At 27.4% G+C, this 22,213-nt stretch overlaps 2 protein-coding genes across 3 annotated transcripts; one reads left to right on the forward strand and one right to left on the reverse strand.

Annotated features, from left to right (window-relative positions):
- Positions 1-939: 939 nt before the first annotated feature.
- Positions 940-2,399, reverse strand: LOC129605942 (deoxyhypusine hydroxylase). Its single transcript, XM_055515977.1, has 3 exons — positions 1,850-2,399; positions 1,709-1,790; positions 940-1,654 (listed from the first exon to the last, which is right to left on the reverse strand). Exons 1-3 carry the CDS (start codon positions 2,042-2,044, stop codon positions 1,035-1,037), a joined length of 897 nt encoding a protein of 298 aa, XP_055371952.1. The 5' UTR covers positions 2,045-2,399; the 3' UTR covers positions 940-1,034.
- Positions 2,400-5,138: 2,739 nt separating this feature from the next.
- LOC129605859 (eukaryotic peptide chain release factor subunit 1) lies at positions 5,139-10,224 on the forward strand. 2 transcript variants are annotated; one of them, XM_055515846.1, is made up of 7 exons: positions 5,139-5,572; positions 6,408-6,583; positions 6,664-7,133; positions 7,290-7,637; positions 7,748-7,895; positions 8,066-8,274; positions 9,254-10,224. In XM_055515846.1, exons 1-6 carry the CDS (start codon positions 5,487-5,489, stop codon positions 8,143-8,145), a joined length of 1,308 nt encoding a protein of 435 aa, XP_055371821.1. In that variant the 5' UTR covers positions 5,139-5,486; the 3' UTR covers positions 8,146-8,274; positions 9,254-10,224. The 2 variants fall into 2 exon arrangements, with proteins under 2 accessions (XP_055371821.1, XP_055371820.1); XM_055515845.1 differs by lacking the exon at positions 8,066-8,274.
- The last annotated feature ends 11,989 nt before the right edge of the window (positions 10,225-22,213 follow it).

A 22,213-nucleotide genomic window follows, 5' to 3' on the forward strand; every position in this document is an offset into this window, starting at 1 on the left:
TGAGAAAAAAAAGCTGTTCACTTAAAAATAATGAAATGCTTTCAGTAACATATAAAACGTTGAAGGCGAAGGATGTGCTTGTTGTTTTTCCGCTTTTTTTATAATTTTAAAATAATTATCAATGAAAATATTAATATACTTTTTTGATTTTTCAAATATATTTTCTAAATTTTACCTGCTTTATAATAAGTGTGAATTTATTTTAATATTTCTTCTCAAAAAATAGCCACTTCGATTTAAAAAAAACCCATAAAATAAGGTCGTGCTTTCAAGTTTCTCTCTGAGCATTGGAACTTGTTAAATATAAAGACATTAGTAAAACTTATTGTTTTGAAAACAACATCTTACGACTGACGAAACTTTTTTCTTGGTTATGTTTATGTCCGGAGGTTTTATTTAAAAAAAAAAATTTCATCAATAATAACTTTTTTTTTCAAAACTTTTTAATTAAAAAGAAAAAAATAAACAAAATGAATTCACAAATGGTTTTTTTCTAAATTTCACAGTTTTTAATCCAAAATCAAAATTTTCAGTTTTTGGTATAACCTTGTCATTACAAAAATTATTTGTTTATGTTTGATAAATACTTTGAAATTTGACGTTTATCACACATTTATAAAAGTTTTTGCAAGTTTTCCGTCTGGCCTTTTTTTTCATTGCGAGGAATTTCGTCATTGTTTCTCTTTTTAAAGTTTTTCAAATTTTATCCCAGACCTATTATTAAGAGAAAAAAAATTGACCGTCCCATCTCGAGTGAAAACCAAAAAAGCAAAATATTTAATTTTTTAATAGAATAATTTTTCGATAAAAATACGCTACTTCAAAAAAATTTAGCGATTTCATATAATCATTAAACAATGAAGGTTTCCTCAATTTCAAAACACTCAAATCTCTCAATTTCTCTCAAATAATAGTCTCAATTTCAAAACACTATCAAAATAAATTTGTATGTAATCTTTATTTACAGCGTAACTTTTACATTTTTTTTAATTTGCATCAATGTTTTTTCCGTTTCTTAAAACAATATACATTGTTTATGTTAGAGCATTTGCGTATTGAAATTCTGGACTATTTTCGTACTCGCACATATCTAAAGCTATCTCACAACTTTCTTTAACAACTCTTTGATTATCTTTTAAATATCTGTTTAGAATATTTATGCAATCTTCAGTTGCAATAGCACCCAAAGCTTCAGCACATTCATGTCTGACCATCTCGTTTTCTTTAGGATTTTCAAGATTCTTTCGTAAATGCGGTATTGTACACTCTTTCTGTACTTGTCCTAAAACGAAAGCTACTTCATGTCTAAACAAAGCACTTGGGTCGTTTAAACCTTCAGCTATAGCGAGAGCGCTTTCTTCAGTGTTCAAATTTCTTAAACTAAACATAGCTCTGTACCTGTTGAATAAACTTTCGTTTTTGGAAATATACAGTTTTTTTAGTTCTGCTATATTTTGTGTTTGTGCTGGGGGTGATGGATCTACAGATTTATATGGATTATTATCTTTTAAAGAATCCGAAGGTATACTTTTCAAATACTTCACGCGATCTAAAGCTATTTCACATGTTTCGCGTACCTCAGTGCACTCATCTTCTAAATATTTTGTTAAAATTGGAATGACTTCATCTGTTCCAATAGCACCTAATGCCTCACCTAAAAATAAACTCACTGAAAAAAAAAAACAAAAATTAAGTTGTAATGAATTACCGGCTTCGTGTCTAACCATAGGCTCTTGTTTTACATCTTCCAAAATTTTGGTCAAAATTGGTATTGCACTTTTATCTTGCATCTACAATTTAAAAACGTCATTTATACAAAAAACAAATTGAGGCTGTTATATAAATATACTTGTCCAAGACAGTATGCAAGCTCATGCTTTAACAACGCTGAGTCATCTTTAAAACACTCAGCGATACAGTCGATTGCAACATTTCCCCCTAAATTCTTAAGAGTAAACAAAGCACGAAATCTTTTTTTAAGAGGAAGATCCTTGTTGTTCAACACATCCCCAATTTTCTTAATTTGTGATTCTTCAACACCCATTTTTGATATAATAATGAAAAAAAAATCAAGATATATGTAGACATATAATACGAAAACAAACAAATACTGAAATTTCACACACTTAACGTTTTTTATGAAAAAAATGTGGTATTTTTTTGACGTAATGAGTAATAATTATTTTTGTTTTGTTTTTAGTACACAGATATTCAGTTTTTATTCATACAGCGAAAACATGCTATGATCACGCGTTTTCAAAAGCGATCATATAGTATAATAAAGCAATTTTCGGCTTATAAAGTTATTTTTTATTGTGAGAAATTTATGATGATAAAATAGGCCCTCTATAGATTCAATAAGAATAGCTGTAAATTCGTCAGCTGTGAACTGTCACTGTCTCTTAGGGTTTCTTCTTTTCGATTTCGCCTAGATGATATTTGTTTCTTATTCAAAAATTATTTTCAGAGAAATGAAACTAGGAAAAATGGAAATTTTATGTGACTTTAAGCAATTTTTTAAACTTTTTTTTTATTTTGAGTTCATATTATTTTAAAACTTAATAGAAGCTATTGTTGAAAAGAGGTAAAACATTTCTAGTAAAGTAATTTTTAAATATCGATTATGAAGTAAATGTACTATAATATCTATGTAACATCTAGTGTATGTCATAAACCTATTTTTTTATGCTAAAACAAAAGTAGCGTTTGTAAAAATTTTTTATTAAAAAGCAAAAAAACTGGGAGCAGTTCGCAAAATTAATATTACTAATGGAAAGCAATCCAGATGTACCTCGTAGTGGGATCAAATTCCACATCAATAAAAATATATTGAAAGATATATTGGCGAACTTTGCCGTGGCTCTAAGCGCTTATATAACTTGAAAATTAGAGCTGTCGGAAATAAACATGTAAATTGTTTCATACTTGCTCAAAAAGGTATTACAATTCAAATTTCTTTTTGAATTCGATATCATTTTAACATATTTGTTTGTTTTTCTGTATTAATTACATATTAATTTACATTTTTATAAAAAAAACTAACACACCAAATAACAAGCAAAAGAAAACAAACTAATTATTTTTACTTCAAACTATTTTGCACGTCGACAAATTAAATTTCAATTACTAGCATCTCGAAAAAACAATAAAGACAAATTTTTTCTCGTTGTCTCTTTCTTCGCTCCGAGCATTGTCAAAAGCATAACAAAGTCATAACTCTATTATAAAATATGTGTAATCGTAAGAAGGATAAGGAAAATTTTTAAAATAAAAACTAAAAAATATTTCAGAATATTTTTTCATTTTAGATATCTATGAAAAAAAAAACATATTTAAATATTATTTTTTTTCTCTTTGAATAAATTTATTTTATAAATTGCAAATAACTATAAGTATTTTAATATCACAAAATATTATGACCGTCGAACATTAACATATTTTGTTAAAATTTCTTATAGTTATTATCAGTTTTATATGACAATTTTACGAAATAACTCTAAACAATATTAATTACAATAAATATAAATACATTTAAATTTTAATGACTCTAAATCAGTATAATTATTAACAAATTTTGATTAATATGATGGTTTATCACTCACTGAAGTAGATGGTATGTTGTTGTATTATTCCTTATTTATTAACTAACCCTCACATACTAATTCATTCTAAAACAAAATATTTTCACACATTCACACACAAATATTTTATATTACATACTGAATTCAACGGTATCGGAACGTCTTCATATATTTTTTTGGTGATCAAATCTTCTATAAAGGGAAATATATTTCATTTGATCATTTTTAGGAAAACTGTGATTATACAAACAAAAAGATCAATTTTTAAATATGTGTTTGTATGCTTTTGTAACAAACTCATGTTGCTTAAAAAATATTTAGTCCTGGTAAAATTATGTTATCCGAAGTACTTTTAATTTAAAACAAAACAGAAACAAATGTTTTTCTTTGAAAAATTAAAATCTTAATAAAATTACAAATTATGAATAAATATTTCTTATAATATTATTTAATTGAAATGAATAATATTTAAATAACAGGTTAAAACTGTACACCTTTTTAACAAATTTTTTTCCTTTTTTATTTTACTTGTTATAGTTTTTTATAAAATAATGTTCCTTTTTTAACACTTATTATTAAATAACAAAATCGTCTGTTTACTTTTTATACCAGCTTTTTTAAGAAAAAAAAAACAACATTTGGCATTTTTATGTTGATTTCAGTTTGACAATGCTTAGAGCAAAGAAAGAGACTTACTGAAGTTTTTATTTTATTTTCATTATGTTTTTTTTCAAGATACGATTTTTTCGGGACTGTAAGTGAGATAGAAACAAAGATGTTCTTTCTTTCAGTATAACTAATTAGTCGACTCACGTTTTCAATAGTGAATTGACTGAGTCAGAAATTTACTTTTTGCTTTATTATATGTCAAATATAATAAAGAAATTGAATGATTTTATTAATATTATGATGGCCTTAGGTATTGTTTGCATATACGACAAAATATAATAGTAAATCTACGGTAAAATCTGATACCTATCTACATATCAAACCATACGTCAAAATTTAAAATTTTCCTCGAAAATTATAATTTTAATTATAAGCTATAATTAAATTATAATTCCGAATTGATCGCTGCCAAAAACTTTTGTAAAAAAATCTGTTTTCGCCATTTTTTCTTTTAAGAAATCAGAAAGATACTTTATACTTTTCCTTCAGACAAAATATAATATCAAACATATGCGAATTTGTTTTTATATTAAATACTTCAGTATATAAATAAATAAAAATTTATATGCATGTGTATTATACTTAACTGACAACATAATGCGTCACAATGAATTTTAATTTATAAAATAAATTTGATTAAATATTCTATTATAAATTATATCTGATGTTATATTTTAATGTAAGTTTGATTAGTGAAATGAATTGTTCAACAGAACTTAAATATTACTTAATCTAAACAATTACAAGAAAATAACGCTTGGTGGCGTTATACACTTTTTTTGGTATATTTTGTGTTTCAAGCCGTTTAATTTTGACATTTAGTTACGGCTCTTGAACAATAAATTTATCAGCTTTAGAAAGTATTTTCTATTTCTGCGAAGGCTAAGTTATAATTCAGCTCGCTAGGTTATTGGGCGAGTTCTGTGCACTTGCAGAAATTTCAACTTTTTTTTTTAAATAAAGGAATCGAAATAAATTTTCTTTTTTAAATTATGAAATTTCAGTGCACTGAACGGAATTAAATTTTTAATTATATATAAATCATTTTAGTGAATTAAAAATAATTTACGTAATTATCAACGGCAAAAGTAAACTGTCTACACACACCTATCAACTTGAGATATTGAGTAAGCTCGTTTCGCCATATTTTGCCACGAGTTTTCTTTCTGAGACAATTTCAGTTTTTGGTCAAAGTTAAAAAAAATTTTGTAAATATTAATAAAAATTTAGGTGAAAATGTCGAACGAAGAAACTTCTGCTGATCGCAATGTCGAAATTTGGAAAATTAAAAAGCTTATTAAAAGTTTGGAAATGGCTCGAGGGTAAGTAAAACAAACGTGAAAAAATCATCTAATCTACGTACTTTATGACGAATGTGCGAAGTTTTTACCATATTTAAATTTCTAAAAAAAATTAATATAAAAATATTTATACATATATAAAAATACTGAATAATATAAAACTTTCGAAATATTTTTCATTATTTGCAAAAAATAGAATACATATGTATGTATAAGAAAATTCAACATGCTTTTTTTTGCCTGATATGCACTGTTTTCTGGCCTAATTAAATGTGGAAAAATTCCTAACCTAATAACGACACTCAAATTAAAATTTTAAATAAATTTCTAAAATTAAAAAGAAAAAATTTAAGAATTCAACCTATCTTTTTAATATAGAAGCTCTATATTCAAGGACAAAAAAAAACGCTGCATGCATATAAGTATGTATATTAAATGTAGGTGCTATGTATAAGCATTCGTGTTATATTAATGCAATATTGCACGATTAACTATTTTGAACTGTTTCCAACTGTTTTTATCTATAGTTTTTATTTAAGAAATATAATATACAAATGCTAATAGGTAAATATATTCGTTTTTTTTCCAATATTTTGTAAATTATACAACAAAGAAATGATAACGACATCAAAGTTTTAGAAATTATTTTCGAAAACAAGAATTTGTTTTTAGATGATAAAATGTGTATAGGTTTTGGGATCTATATTAAATTTCTTTACACTTAACAACCACTAATTATGGTGGTTTTTGGGTTTAATAAGAGTGAAAAGTTAAATCCTATTACATGTTAAATGTAGACGTAAATTTTATATTTGCCTAAAATATTTATATACAATTTTAATTTTTTTATTTTTAGTAACGGGACCAGTATGATTTCGTTAATTATTCCGCCAAAAGATCAAATATCACGAGTTAGTAAAATGTTGGCTGATGAATTTGGTACAGCGTCAAATATCAAATCACGAGTCAATCGCCTTTCAGTTTTAGGAGCTATTACGTCTGTCCAACATAGACTAAAATTATATACAAAAGGTATAACTTCTACCAATATACCTACCATTTGTGAAGTTTGTTTTAAAACCAGATTAAAAGAAAATTCAAACTTATTTTAGTGCCTCCTAATGGCTTAGTAATATATTGTGGGACAATTGTTACAGAAGAAGGGAAAGAAAAGAAAGTCAATATAGATTTTGAACCATTTAAACCAATTAATACATCCTTGTATTTATGTGACAATAAATTCCATACAGAAGCATTAACAGCACTATTAGCTGATGATAACAAATTTGGTTTTATTGTTATGGATGGTAACGGAGCTCTATTCGGGACATTGCAAGGCAACACGCGGGAGGTGCTTCATAAATTCACAGTTGATCTGCCTAAAAAGCACGGTCGTGGTGGTCAATCAGCTTTACGTTTTGCACGTCTGCGTATGGAAAAGCGTCACAATTATGTACGTAAAGTAGCTGAAGTTGCAACACAACTTTTTATAACAAACGATAAACCCAATATAGCTGGTCTTATTTTGGCTGGTAGTGCTGATTTTAAAACAGAATTAAGTCAGTCTGACATGTTTGATGCGGTAATTATTTAAAGATCTAATTTAAAAAGTCATACGATCATTTACAAAAATATTTTGTCAAATTTAAAAGTATTTGATTCGAAATCGGCTATTTTTATTAGATCTATTTTCTATATTCAAAGGTTCTTCAAAAATTTATGATTAAATTTTCCTCAGAGATTGCAAACCAAAATTATCAAACTAGTTGATGTTTCGTACGGTGGTGAAAATGGTTTCAATCAGGCAATTGAACTTGCAGCTGAGTCATTACAAAATGTTAAATTTATTCAAGAAAAAAAATTGATTGGGCGTTATTTTGATGAAATTTCACAAGATACGGGAAAGTATTGTTTCGGTGTTGAAGATACCTTAAGAGCATTAGAACTAGGGTCTGTTGAAACATTGATCTGTTGGGAAAACTTAGATATACAACGATATGTTCTCAAATCAGCTACGACTTCAACCACAGTATTACACTTGACTCCTGAGCAAGAAAAAGACAAATCACACTTTACTGATAAAGAAGTAAGAGTGAAAATTTTAGACTAATATAAAGTTAAACTGTGTTTATATTAAATTAAAGATATATTGTTATATAAATTATTAAACTAAAAATATATTGATGTTTGTTTTAGAGCGGAGTTGAAATGGAACTTGTGGAATCACAACCTCTTTTGGAGTGGCTTGCAAATAGTTATAAGAGTTTCGGTGCTACTCTTGAAATTATTACAGATAAATCTCAAGAAGGAAGTCAGTTTGTTAGAGGTTTTGGAGGAATCGGAGGTAATATATTTGAAATTTAAATATTACAATTAATTTTATTGCCAAGTAATAAGATTACCATTAGTTTTAAACAATGTTATTAGAATTAATATATTAATCCTAATGTCTTTAAATGCTGCCGTAATTTATTTGGAAACTGTCATACTTTTAATTAAAACTGAATCAAATAGGAATCTTACGCTATAAAGTAGATTTTCAATCTCTTCAAGCTGATGAACCATTGGATGACGTTGATTTAGATGATTATTAAAAAAGAAATTTCATCATTTCAATAAATTTTATATACCTACATTAATTTAAAAATATCTTTAAAAATAAGTAATGTTTTGTCACATTGTAATGATATAAAAACAAAAACTAGCCAAACCAAGATGCTAAGGTACTTTTTAGAAACATTTAGATTGCTGTGTTTATTTAATTTTGAGTTTAAACTTCATTTTTAAAATTATTTTTACCATAATATTTTATTTTCTTTTCTGCTTTTATTAAAAAAGTTTACTAGTTAAAAGGTATAAAAAATATAGTCTTGAAGTCGTAGTTTTTTTCATATATGTAATTAACATTAAAAACAATGAATTTTCTTGCTAGCGTATTACAAATTATTTTCTTTTAGCTTTTAGAACATGAAAGTTCTTAACCCTTTTGAAATTTTTTATTAAATTAGAACTCCATTAATTGAACTGTTACGTTTGTAAAACAAAAAACGTTTCTGTTAGAAATTAGATACTCCTGTAAAACTAGAAATATTTATAAAAATCTTTCTCAAAATTAAAAAAAAAATTTAGCATATGGCTTTATATTTTTGAAAAATAATATTTTAAAAGAACTTTTTTAATTTTTTTTTTTATTATACACTTGTAATTTGTAAAACAAATATGCAAACATATAAGACCATATGAAATATAATTGAGATATGAAATATCTTAAGATATTTTAAAAGTGCCACAGATATACAATAATGAATTTTATTTTAAATTTATAATTTTCACAAAGGATAATGCTACATTATTTAAAACAATTACATATATATTTCGTAATTTTGTTTTCACACATTTATGTGCATATTTTATTTATGTACATACTTTTTTTAAAACATATTAATATTAATAAAACTATAGATCAAATTTTAGACCAAGAAAATTTTGTAAAACGTAATAAATAGTACTTTTGTAATATATAGACTACAAAAAATGTTAGTTACTTTTTATTTAGGTATTATTATTTTGTTTAAAGATAAGAGCATTTAACTTTTTATTTTGATTTCTTAAATTTGAAAGTTTTATTTGAAAAAATATTTTGATTATTTAATTTTTATAATAATATATATGGCGTATTTATATATTTTTGAATATTTTTAGGTATTTTGCGTTATAAGGTAGATTTCCAAAGTATGCAACTAGATGATTTGGACAACGAGTGTTTTGACTTAGATGACTATTAGACAAATATATTGATGATTAATACCTCAGTAATTGCAAGATAAAAATATATAATTTAAAACAAATGAGCTAAAATTAGAGGAAAAAATTAAACTAAAAATCTAAAAAGATAGCAAATAAACGCAAACAAAAAAAAGATAACTAAAAGCATAACTAAATAAAAACTTTGCTGTTTCTTTTAATACAAAACAATGTAACAAGCAAAACTTAATTTAGTAAAAACGGTATAATAACTATTTCTGTAAATTTATGAAAACAAATAACAAAAAATGATCAATACGAGAAACATTTTCTCTGGTTACCTACAGAAAAACATGTATATTTTTATTTTATAAATTTGATGTCAAAATTTGGCTTTTGAAATTTAAAATGCAATTAAAAAAAACTAAAAATGATGAATCAAAATATTTAAATAATGAAATTAGCAAACAATAATATAACAATACGAAACATTTTTATTTAACTACACATCAAAATAATATTTTTTTTAGAAGTTTAAAAAAATTAAAATATGTTAAAAAAACATGTATTATTGATTAATTTTTGATGGTACAAACAAAAAATCATAGATCCTAAAACATATTACTCTTGAAAAATAAATTCTGGATATCCTTTTTTTCATTGTATGATATGTTTTCATGTAAAATACAAGCGTTATAAATACTTGAATGAAATTTAATCTAACAAATGAATTTTAAGGGTTTAGTTTACAAAAAATTAGAGTATGTAGTCGCTGGCAAATTAATCACGTACCCAAAGTGTAAACTGTCCGGTTGTATAAAGAAAAACAAGTTAGTAAATATTTGCAAATATCTGATGTAAACTAGTTTTTACTATAATAAAATTTTATAGTTAAAAATTTTAATAATAAAATTTCACTAAATAATTTAGTTTTTAATTTTTGTTTTTGCAAACTAACAAGCAATGTGATTCAATGTAATTAATTAGCAACATTTAACTACTTTAAAACACATTGAAACTTTAAAATCAATCCAGGAAATGAATTAACTTAATTTAGGGTCTAAACCATATAAAAAATAATTGTCATACTCGATCGTTTGAATTTAGAAAAAAATTCCATGCTATGATTTGAACTAGTCATAGATAGGTTAATAAATTGAGCCGTTTGATTATAAATTCATTGAAATTATGTATACAAAATTAAAAAAGCAATGTCAAAATTTTTCTATGTACCTATTTTCTGCAAAATTTTTAAAACAGCCTAATTTTTACATGAAAGCATTTGTATTAATAAGGTTCATGATATATAGAAAGTATGTAAAGAAACTTTTGTACAAGCGATTGTACATAAGTATGTATATAATAAAATAAAAGATATGTATGTACGTAATGAGTACGTGATAATGTGTGTACGCAATTATCTTGACGAACTTTTTATATTACCAAAAAAAAATAATTTACGTCAAACGCAATAAAAAAGATGAGACAAAAATTTGTAAAACTAATAATTATGTACTAAATTAAAAAGCACGGGAACTTTTTTAGAAATTAATTCAATTGTTGTTTATGCATCTTATTACATTCATGGTGTTATGAATTTCGGGACCTCAATTATTTATAAACATACATATATGTTTACCTTCACGTGTACGTAGCTCTATAAAAATTGCCTCATGTCTCTGAAAAAAGAAAATGCTTAACAGTTAAATATTGAGATATAAAACCTTAATTATGAATTCAGAAACAGTCTAAATATCACGAACCAAAAATTTAATTTACATGCTAGTCAATTTTAGTCATGTTGATAATTTAAAAATTGAGAATTTAAGGGAATACGATCTTATATTAGAACACGTAAACTAACTAAAAACTCAGCAAATGCGAATATTTTTTTTGCACTAATATTGTTTTACTATTAGGTACCTATTATCAATTTAATTGAATAAAGTCAAACAACATGTACGAAATTCAAAAAAATGATTTTCATTGTTTTTTAAATCAATTGTTTTATTTCGAAATTTTAGTGATGTGAACTTGACTTTGAATTCATAGCGGACGAAAAAGTTTAGGACATTACTCTATTTTCTTTGATTTTCCAAATATAGTGTCGAATAGTTAATATTTATTAGAATTAATAGTTAATATTTATTTTAGTTAATTAGAATAAAATTAAATTTTTATTTTAAATATTCACTTCTTGTACTCTTAATTTACGATTGAAATATTTCGATTTAGTACAAATATGGGGATTTTCGATAATACAGCCATGCACTTAAAGTTCTAAATCAAATCTTAAAAATTTTTCACAGTTTTTATACAATTGCAAAAACTGAATATGATAAGGCATAGTCTATATGATAAGGCCTAAATGATATTTAATGAAAAGGCCTATTGTTTGGGCTGTTATGCTTGATAAAAATCGTTAAAATTGCTCAACTCCCTGTGGTAGCGGCAACCATACGACTTCGAAAATTGTTTGGTTATGCCTTAGAAATCACAGAACTGCCTTGAAACCACAGTACTGAAATTTTACATATAACGACATTGACGGTTTGCGGAAGAATCTTTACGATATTAAAAAAGGTTCTATATAAAGGTTATCAAATTATCATCAATATTTGAAATAATATCATAAATCTAACATGCAAAACTCTATCAATTCTCGTTTTTTAATATTTTCGTTTGTCTATTACTCTTTAAACATTTTCTAAAACCACTGAATATATCTGCATACACATATATGTATGTTCATATTTTATATAAATATTTATCTATATCCCAGTGACGAGGGATACCATTTTTGAAAGAAGAACTAATATTTTTTATATACAAAAAAAAGCAAATAAAATTTATTGCAATGTTATTTTACTGGTTACTCTATTACATAGCGATTTGAATATTTTTCAAAATCAGCTAAAAGATATAAAGAATATAATGTACATACGTATGTGCCAAATGTAACTCACAAATGTATGCAATTTCTCTAAAAACTGTTTTTCAACACTTTCTTAAAAAAGTAATTTAGAATTTTTTCCATTTTGCTTTTTACTTAATAGTTAAAAAGGATTAGTTAAATAAAATACTTTGAATATAGAAAAGACATCTCCGATAGATACGTGTATAAATTTTGCTTTTGAACCCCGTTTTGGAAATCGATCGTACCCCAAGTTACCAAAATAGACCCGGGGAAGAAGGAATAGAAAAGGTTTTCAAAAGCTCTGTGAACGGAGCGTTTTTTAAAAAATAAAACTTGAAATAATAATAAAGGTAAGTTTTTATTAAAAATTATTGAATTAATGTTATTCTAAATAAAAATATATTATACGTTTGTGGAAAACTGTTGCTTACAAAAATATGTTATTTTGGAGGTAAAGCTCTTGTGATGAAGAAAAAATAATTAGAAATATATTAAGACGAGTGTATATGTTGAGAGAATACAGCAATATCATAGAATTACGAAAACAGGAGTAATACAATTTAGTTATTTTTAATAAGCATAGTATAAAACGGGAAAAAATAGAGTTTAAAAAATATCTTATTATATTATTACTAGCATGTTTGGTAATTATGGCATCGAAGGACAAATTTTTTTAAACAATTTTTTCTGATTATATAATCGGTTTCTTGTGCTACTACACCATTCATATGTATGTATATACTTTAAAAAATGTGTGACTCTAACCCACTAAAAACACCCACCACATTTAATCAATAAAACTAGTCGAAAAAAACTAACCGTTAATTTTGGTCTGGCTTATTTAAAATTGATCTGCCACAACGTCTTACTAGGGACTTGTTGTCCAGATATAAAACATTAAGCTAACTCGAGAAGTCTCATACGTTTAAGTCTCCTAACAAAGTTTTGATTGTCAACCAGACGAACCGCCACGACGTTGACATGTTGGGGTAAATGAATTTTATGATTGGCTGCTTGATTTTTAATTTCGTCTTTGACACTAGGGATCCTGAGATCTTTGTGTATATCATCATTACGTATTGACAATGTCTCGTAATGTTTTATTTTGAAATGTTTGAATACATTGAATGTAGTCTGCACAGCGCAACCCCATATTTGAACACCGTAAGCCCAGACTGGCTTAAATATTTTATTATATATCAAAACTTTGTTGTATATTGACAATGATGAATCCCTTCCCAAAAGGCATTTGAATTCTCTATATTTTTCTTATAGATGAGATTTTTTCTTCTTCATGTGCTCCTTCCATTTGAGCTTGGCATCTAAAATCATACCCAGGTATTTCGCTGAATTTGCATGTGAGATTATCACACCATTGATTGAGACTGAAAAAGAATTGTCAATTTTCATATTGGTGAAATCTATGTGGATCGATTTCACCTCGTTTAAACTTATGTTCCATTTTTTAGTTCATCTCATGATTATTACTGGCTCTCTGTAATTTATTAGTTGACTATTTTTTCCTATTGGAATTACTGCAGTGTCGTCTGCAAATTTTGCAGTTGTCACAAACTCCATTTGTGGAGTATCACAAGTATAGAATGACTATAATATTGGTCCCAATATGCCTCTTTGTGGTACACCGGACCCGATATCTCTTTGCGAAGAATATTCTTCTTCTTATTTAATTCGAAATATCCTTTCAGTAAGGTACGATTCGAGTAGTTGAACGTACTACTTCGGCAGTAATTGTTTAAGTTTATTTATTAACCCATAATATCAAACCTTATCAAAAATTGGGGTACGTCCAAAAATATGGCAGAGCATATCTGTTTTTCTTCGAGGTAATTCTCTATTATGTCAGAAATTCGATAAATTTGATCTAACGTCGAGTGTTTTCTTTGAAAGCCGAACTGATGATTCGGAATCAAATCATAACTTTCAATTATTGGTTTTTTTAGCAATAATTTTTCGAACATAATTATTTCTGCAACTTTCCAACTGCCAGCCATCCATGAGACGCGTAAGCATTGTAATTCTCTTTTTTGGTAGTTCCTTTGGTGCTTTTTTAGGTCGAAAAGACTTGATCTCAACAACAACCTCTCTTTCACTAATAATTAGAATAGCTACACCTCGGTCAATGAAACTTGTTTCCTGACTCTTTAGCATATCTTGATTGGCATGTAACATAAATATGTCAGCTAAATGATCAGCAAACGCATTTGCAAGATGCTTGACAGTCTGCATCATTTTCTTGTTAGGTAGATAATTTTGTATGTATCTGGAAATCGAATCCTGTTTACGTTTAAGTTGTTCTGCTTATTTGTATTTTTTCCAATGGGGAGAATAATTGACACCCCTTCTATTGATGGTATTAATTCTGGAACCATTCCAAGCTGCATTCTGGATAATTTTTTGTAAGCTTCTCTTAAAATTTTCTGCTCAAAATTTTGGCCATTCCGTTGACGTATTTGACCATCTTGATTTTGCTGTTTTCTTTTAAAGAAAAAATACGATTAAAATCGTAGTTGTGATAGACGTCAAATTCTGTTCTGCAAATTTCTTGGTAATCAAGATCTCTATTAGATCTGGACATCTATTCAGGTCAGTGGGCCAATATGTAGACCTGAAAGTGGCGTGAAAAATGCACCCCATTTCCCTAAGCGCACCCCTGGGCTCCTTACCTCCGGTCGAAGTTTTTCGACAACCCCAGTCAGTGTGCTTGGCTAACTATAGTCACCTTACACAAATCTGTCACCAAGTCGGCTTAGGATATTCCTAAAAGATTCTTTGGTTATTGTTACCTTGGGTTGATAGTATAGTGCATCCACTTTGAATTTTTGTTTAGTTGAAGTGATTTTACCTGCAGTAAATTGTATCTCCTCTGGCTGTATCTGGTGCAGATCACAAAGTGCAACATTTTTCTTAATTATGATCGCAGCGCTTCCTTTGCTCGGGTGAGGTGTACTATAAATTTTGAACCCACGAATCTGAAGATTAGTTCTGAATGTCATATGCGTTTCAGAAGCGAGGCATACCTCAATACTTTGAGTGTGGAAAAAGACCTCAAATACTTCATTTTTATTTGCGATATATCGCTTTTCGTTTGCCGGCCATCCTTATACAGTACTTTTTGGTTTATTGCACACCGCAGTAAGGAGTTTGTCTGCACACTTCACACAGTTCGGATTTCTTTGGAAAAATTTTTGTGTTTGTCCGAACCTTTGACATCTTTTGCACTGAGGAATAGTATTTTCCTTTCGCATTGCCTCGATCTTAACTGTCATACGATTGATTTGGTCTATTTCATGGACTCTCACAATGGTAAAGTAACAATGACATTCTTACCGTTTTCCTTTAGCTTTTTAACTTTATTTACTACGTCTAAAGTTTTATAATTCCTAAATCGTAAGTCTTCTTTTATATATTCTTAAAATTACTTATGATTACAGAGAACGGCTTGAAATTCCTGACAGTATAATTACCACCTTTCGGATGAGAAAACCCGAACCCTCCACACTTTTCGTTTGTTGAACTACTTCCGGTGATGACTCTGCCTTTCTGGACCTCTTTTGCTTAAGAATCCAATCCGTTTCTCGCATGAGCTCTTCCTCATCAGTTGAATATGTAACTCTTTGTTATTTTTGACGTGTAACCGGATTTGCATTCGGCATACCGCTCCTATTTGGCATAGTGCTACTATACCTCTTTATTTTTCTTTCCAAGTTTCTCGTTTTCTGTCCTTATCTGGAAAACCTCACTTTTTAAGGCCAAGCAGAGAGACTCTAATTCTGACTGCATTTCCTTTGTCTTCAGCTCTGGTTATACTCGAATCTTTTGTGTTTAGAGGATCCGGTATATCCAATGGTATACTTTCCACGGTTGAATTTTCCTTCTTTTTTGTCCGTTCCACAGTTGAAGGAAGCGAACGTTGAATCTTTGCGTTCCTCCTGAAGGGGTCCCTTAGATGCAATAAATAGTTCTCCCCAGATTCCGTAGAGCCGACTTCTAAAGAAGGTGGATATTCCAATGTAATTGCATTACCACCTGGGGTACTTAATACTTTTGTTTTCTCCATTACATTTCGGCGAATCTGCTTTTTATACCTCATGCTAGGATTTAAAAATTGCCGTCCCTCTGGGATCAGACGTAAACCAGGGAGCTCCCTATTCTAGGCTAAACACTTCTGGATTTACCGTCGGCACGTTTCTTACCCAACCGATGCCCAGTTAAAACGCCAAGTACTCGCATTCACCCGCTCTAGTCAGTCACACCGAAGTGTGTTACCAGGAGACACCCGACAGATAACTATGTTACATACGTTCTGGAAGGAGAGAGTTTGATTTGCTGGCAAAGCTTATGATTAACTCAGAGGGCATTTGCCAGCTTTTGCAATGTCACACGTTAGGAATGTGAACTGACTGAGACCCATACCAAACTTTGTTTCCCATCTTAAAATGTTAGCAACTAAAAATACTTAATGAATTCCTTAAATAAAAAAACTTAGTGAAATCCTTAAATGTAAAAAAACTCAATAATAAAAAAGCTTTGAAATATGAGGTATTTTCTTCTGCGAAAGAAATTAATTTAGTTATCTTTCCAGTTATACAACTTTAAAAAAAATTGAATGTTTTAAAAATGTTCATTTTGAAGCAGGGTTATTTCTACGTTCACCGTTGATCATGGTCTGATTCATTGGGACTGGGTATACATCATGTGCATATATGTATATAAAATTTAATAAAGAAAAGATATGAATATAAAGTTAAATTAGGTAATAAGTCGTTGAATTTCAAAATATTAAAAGTTGTATTTATATAAAAACAGTAATCAATCAATGAGTAATAATTTAATATGAATATAAACTTAAATTTTACAAAGTTTTACAGTTCATGTTGTCATGTCATGTCCCAATACTCAATTTTTTTTACGAAATATTACGAAGCCAAAACGTTCCTGTTTTTTTCTTTAAATGCTACTGATCGTGTCATATTTCTTATTATTTTTTTTTTTTTTTTTACGTAAAAAAGAGTTTAATATTTTAAAAAATCTCAGGATATTATACACATTTTTTAAAAAGCTCTCCATTTAAATTCAATTGCACGAAAAAGAAAGAAAGGTAGGAGGAAAGAAAAAATGATAAAAAATTTCAAATTCATATTTCAGTATGGTTTAAAATGTTAATGAGGGAGGATGTATGATTTTTCATGCACATTTTGTATTTCCCAATAAGGTAAGTTGAGTAGTGTCGGCTAACAAAAATGTTAGTAAAAGTAATATAGGTTGACACATTTCAACAATTTGAATTTTCTCATTTCGGTTATATATACGTTACTTATAAAATTTTTTAAAATAATTTCAGTTAGTTTTTAAGTTATTAAAAATAAATATGTATGTACCTACTTCCAATCAATTTTTTTTTTAAATAATTATTTTAAAACTATTTCGAACATGTTATGTTAAGTGCTTCAAAAATTTTGTTGTGCTCTTCTTTCATATTTTATTAGCAGGTAAACAAGAGCAATCTATTTATAAAATGGCCCTGCCTGTGTATGAATCTTACGCAACGGACAAAAATTTACATCATTGCCTACTACCTGTCATTTTACAATCGAAGTTTTTGAGTCATTTGCCAAGATAATATTTATTTCAAAAATAAAAAAGATATTCAAACCCGGTCATAAAAATACATTATTGTCTTTTCCAAAACCTTTTAAATATTTTTTTACTTGGTAATATATTAAGTTTTAAAAATTTTCCTCACAAATAGAGGTTAAATTTAGAAGTGTATATAAAATTTGTATTTAAAAAATACAATATATTTGGTTGTATTTTAGATATTATTTCCTAATTCCCTCTTCAAATTTTTTTTTACTATGTATTCATATCAATATTTAATAAATAACTTTCATTAATTATATTTTCAACTTGACACCACAGTTACTTCCCATATCTTGAGTTAACTTATCCTATGAGAAAAAAAAGCTGTTCACTTAAAAATAATGAAATGCTTTCAGTAACATATAAAACATTGAAGGCGAAAGTTGTGCTTGTTGTTTTTCCGCTGTTTCAAGAATTTTAAAATAATTCAGAATGAAAATATTAATGTATTTTCTTGATTTTTCAAATATATTTTTAGAATTTTTCCTGGTTTATAATAAGTGTAAATTTATTTTAATATGCACAAAAAATAGCCACTTCGATTTAAAAAACCCCATATAAAATAAGGTCGTGCTTTCAAGTTTCTCTCTGAGTATTGGGACTTGTTAGATATAAAGACATTACATGTTGTACTCTAACACCTCTATAATATAACTCTAACACCTAATACTCTAACACCTCTATTACTCTAGCACCTGTATAATATATTTGGTATGAATATATTAACGCTCTGAAAAAATACATTCTAATTAAAGTACTCGTCATATGTTCGTTATATTCTAACGAGTGAATATTCTAATTATATAAATGTGAAAACCACGAAAATTACGAAAACCGATTTCCGTTGCCAGTCCATAACTAGAACAGGCCGGCAAAATTAAGTGTCAGTTTTTTCATATAAAACCGCATACTAATCGAAACACAGAATGTCAAAAAAAGGCAGCCAGTGGTAAAACGGGATTTAGGGTATTTCAACGCTTACAGTAAACTCCGAGGCGGTAATTTCACTTCATTCTAGACAGTCCCATTTACACATTATGCATATTTTATATGGATTTTAAAATTTCGCCACAGAAAATCGCTCTTATTTTGTTTTCAACTTAAATCTTACCAACATGTTTATCGTAACATGATAATTGTAACAGATAAATACATAAGTTATTGCCTAATATGTAGCTACAGCACACATTCAACGGTATGTAGGAAGGAGTACTGCTCATGTAAAAATTTATAAATTTGCGTTGATTTCATTTGTGGAGAAAAGGAATGGCAATTTGGTATTCTAATATCTATCTATCGCGTTGTTTTACTTACTTTATTCACATAACGTTTGTAAGCATGTTTGAAAATTTTATGCTCACCTCAAATAATTTTTTTTTCTTTTCTAACATAATATAAATGTAAGTGCATATAATTAGTGCAGAATCAGTTTGGCTATTAAAGTTTATCAATAAAAACAGTAATAAAAAAAATCTGATGTGATCAGCAAATAACCGACCGCAATATATATTGAGAAGATTTGCTCTTAGTAGAATTTCGCTTTGTGTTCACCAGTTTTTTGAAAAGTTCTCCAGTTAGCTACGGTAACAGCCAAAGGTCAAATATCCAATTTCAAGAAACTTCATCAATCCGTTGATATGGTAAAAAATGTAAAAGCGGCTCCACTTTGGTTTGCGAGCTCTGATCTTCCTAAAAAAAATTTTAAATTCATTGTTTTAACACCCCAAATTTAAATATTAAATTTCAAGGAAATTGGTTGATTATTTCTCTTTATATAAGCGCAAATGTGAAATTGGCCCGCTAAAAGGTCCAGTTCCAGAGGTCTGCTATATCCAAAACCGATTAATTATTATAGTTAATGATTATTATTAAGTTTACTTTCAAAAAGAAGAGTTCAGTTTTACTGTTAGTCTTAAGACTAAAGTAAATTGAAATAAATAAAAATAACTAACTTAGTCCTAAGATTAAAGTAAAGTTAAATAAATTTTGGTGATTTTATTTTTTTATTACGGAAAAATAAAATAAACGTAATTGGCGCAGAACGGTAATTGTGCTATGCAAAGATAGACAGTTTTGTGGTATCGAACTTTAAAATCGATTATAAAAAAAACATTTAAACTTAAGTTTAAATTTATTAATAACAATTCCAAAAAAAAGAAGGAAAATTTTTAAACTTTAACTTAAATAAAATTTAAAAAAAAAAACAACTAAAGTTTAAAGAAAAAAATATAATGCAAAGTGACTTTTTGGTTATAATATATACAATGTCTTTAATGCCAAAAGAAAAATTAAAATCCAAAAGATGCAGTTTTTTCAAAAACAATTTTGTTATGTATTTATTATTTTGTAATTTGTTACCTCTAATAAGTATGTAACTAGTTTGTAAGAGCAAGAAATTTAATTTTGTTAATACTTAAATGAAATAAAAGAATTTCTTCATATTTTTTGTATATAATCGATTTTTATTTTACAAACATCACACATCACCATGTGAACATTTCTAATTTATTCGAAAGTACCTAGTATAAAATATATTTCTTAACAAAAAGTACGATGATCAATTTTCAATACACCGTATGAATGTATTAGTAAATTGTGTATTGTCAAGTCTTATATGAAGATATCTGTGATGTGTTTGGTTTTTGAATGTGTGAGAAACGCCCACAGAACCTTCAATCGGTTTTCCATACTTCCCTATTGATCTAAATTAATATTTGTAACAAAAATGTGAGGATTAAATTTCATAATTTTCAAAAACTGTAACGGGCCGCGGGATACAGAATTGTGCCCCGTGTGTTTGATATGCCGTTTATGCCTATGTGTATATGGTATAATAATAATTATTAAAGCCTATAAACACAGAGCTGTATATTAAGCTAAAGCTTTTAGCTTATTCAACTTATGAGATTATGAAAATAAAACGAAAATGAATAAGTTGTGCAGAAAATCGGTATACATTTTATACGATGTGAATATGATATAATATGGACAGAATTGAGCAATGAATTAGCAATACTAAAGGAAGGAGCATCTTTGTTTCTATCTCGTTGTTACTCTCTAAAAAATTGTATCTTGAAAAAAAACATAGTGAAGCCAAAAACTTCAGGTAAGTCTCCCTCTTTGCTCCAAGCATTGTCAAACTGAAACTAGTATTAAGTGCCAAATGTTGTTGTGTTAAAAAAAGAATACTATTTTATAATAACTTATAAAAAAATTATAACAAGTGAAACAAACAAAAAATTTATTGAAAAAGAAAAAGGTTTTTCTTTCTAAAAGAAATTCTAAATTGTTATTCCCATTTGTAAAAACAAATAGTTTTATTAGAATATATACATGTAAATCATTTTAATAATTAAAAGAATCATTTAATCAATAGAGCTTTTTTTTCCAAAATTAAAAACTTAATAAAATTAGAAATTATGAAATACGTTCGACAAGCATAGTATGTCTAAATTTCTAGAACATTGTTAAAATTTTGTTTATATGCTGCAAAATTATTCCAAATTTATAAAAAATCATAGTATAAGAAATCTGCAAAAGTAATTATGCAAAAAATTATTTGGAAGAGTAGATTAGTCAGAAGAGCCTTAAGGAGCAATTAAATACCATTGATTTATCATTTCTGTTATACCATTAAATCATCATTTCAATTTTAAATGCGAAAAAAAAAATATTAAGCAAACGAAAAGGACCTTGTCCTTCAATAGTTTTTTTCAGTCTAAAAAATAGTTTCAATAGGAAAAAAATTAAGTTAACCCGATTAAAGCAGTTTGGAAATTTTTTTAATTAGAGCATTAGACCCCAACCAGGGGGGGAAATTGCTCTAATTAAAAAATTTTCATTAGAAATTTCATTTGATTTTTTGGGGGAGGAGCAGAAATATTCAAAAAAGGGAGCCATTTTCAAAAAAGTGGAGCCAATTTTTATATTTCATAAAAAAGACAATTTATTATCGTACGAATACAAAAAAAAATTGGAAAAAAACAAGAACTTTTAATAAAAATTATAAACAAATTCGAAATAAAAAATATCACAATAAAAACTATTTACTATTAAAATAATATTTTTTACATGAAACTTCATATACACTTATGTATACTTTTTTTAAAGTTTGGGCTCTAGGTTTGATGATCAGAAACTACCTTAAAATATTAAAGACACTCATAAAAAAGATTATAACGTTTTTTTTGATTATGCGTTTACTGCCTTATTCCTTTCCTTAATGGTGTTCACAAAATATGTGCTTTAAATAAACAAAATATGTACGTCAAGTAATGGTTTAAATAAAATCACAACTTTGTTCGTAACTGTTCGCATCAATATTTTTAAATAATTTTTTT

The sequence above is a fragment of the Condylostylus longicornis genome, unplaced genomic scaffold, assembly GCF_029603195.1.
Source record: "Condylostylus longicornis isolate FDR11 unplaced genomic scaffold, ASM2960319v2 ptg000016l, whole genome shotgun sequence".
In the NCBI taxonomy this organism is placed as follows: Eukaryota; Metazoa; Arthropoda; class Insecta; order Diptera; family Dolichopodidae; genus Condylostylus; species Condylostylus longicornis.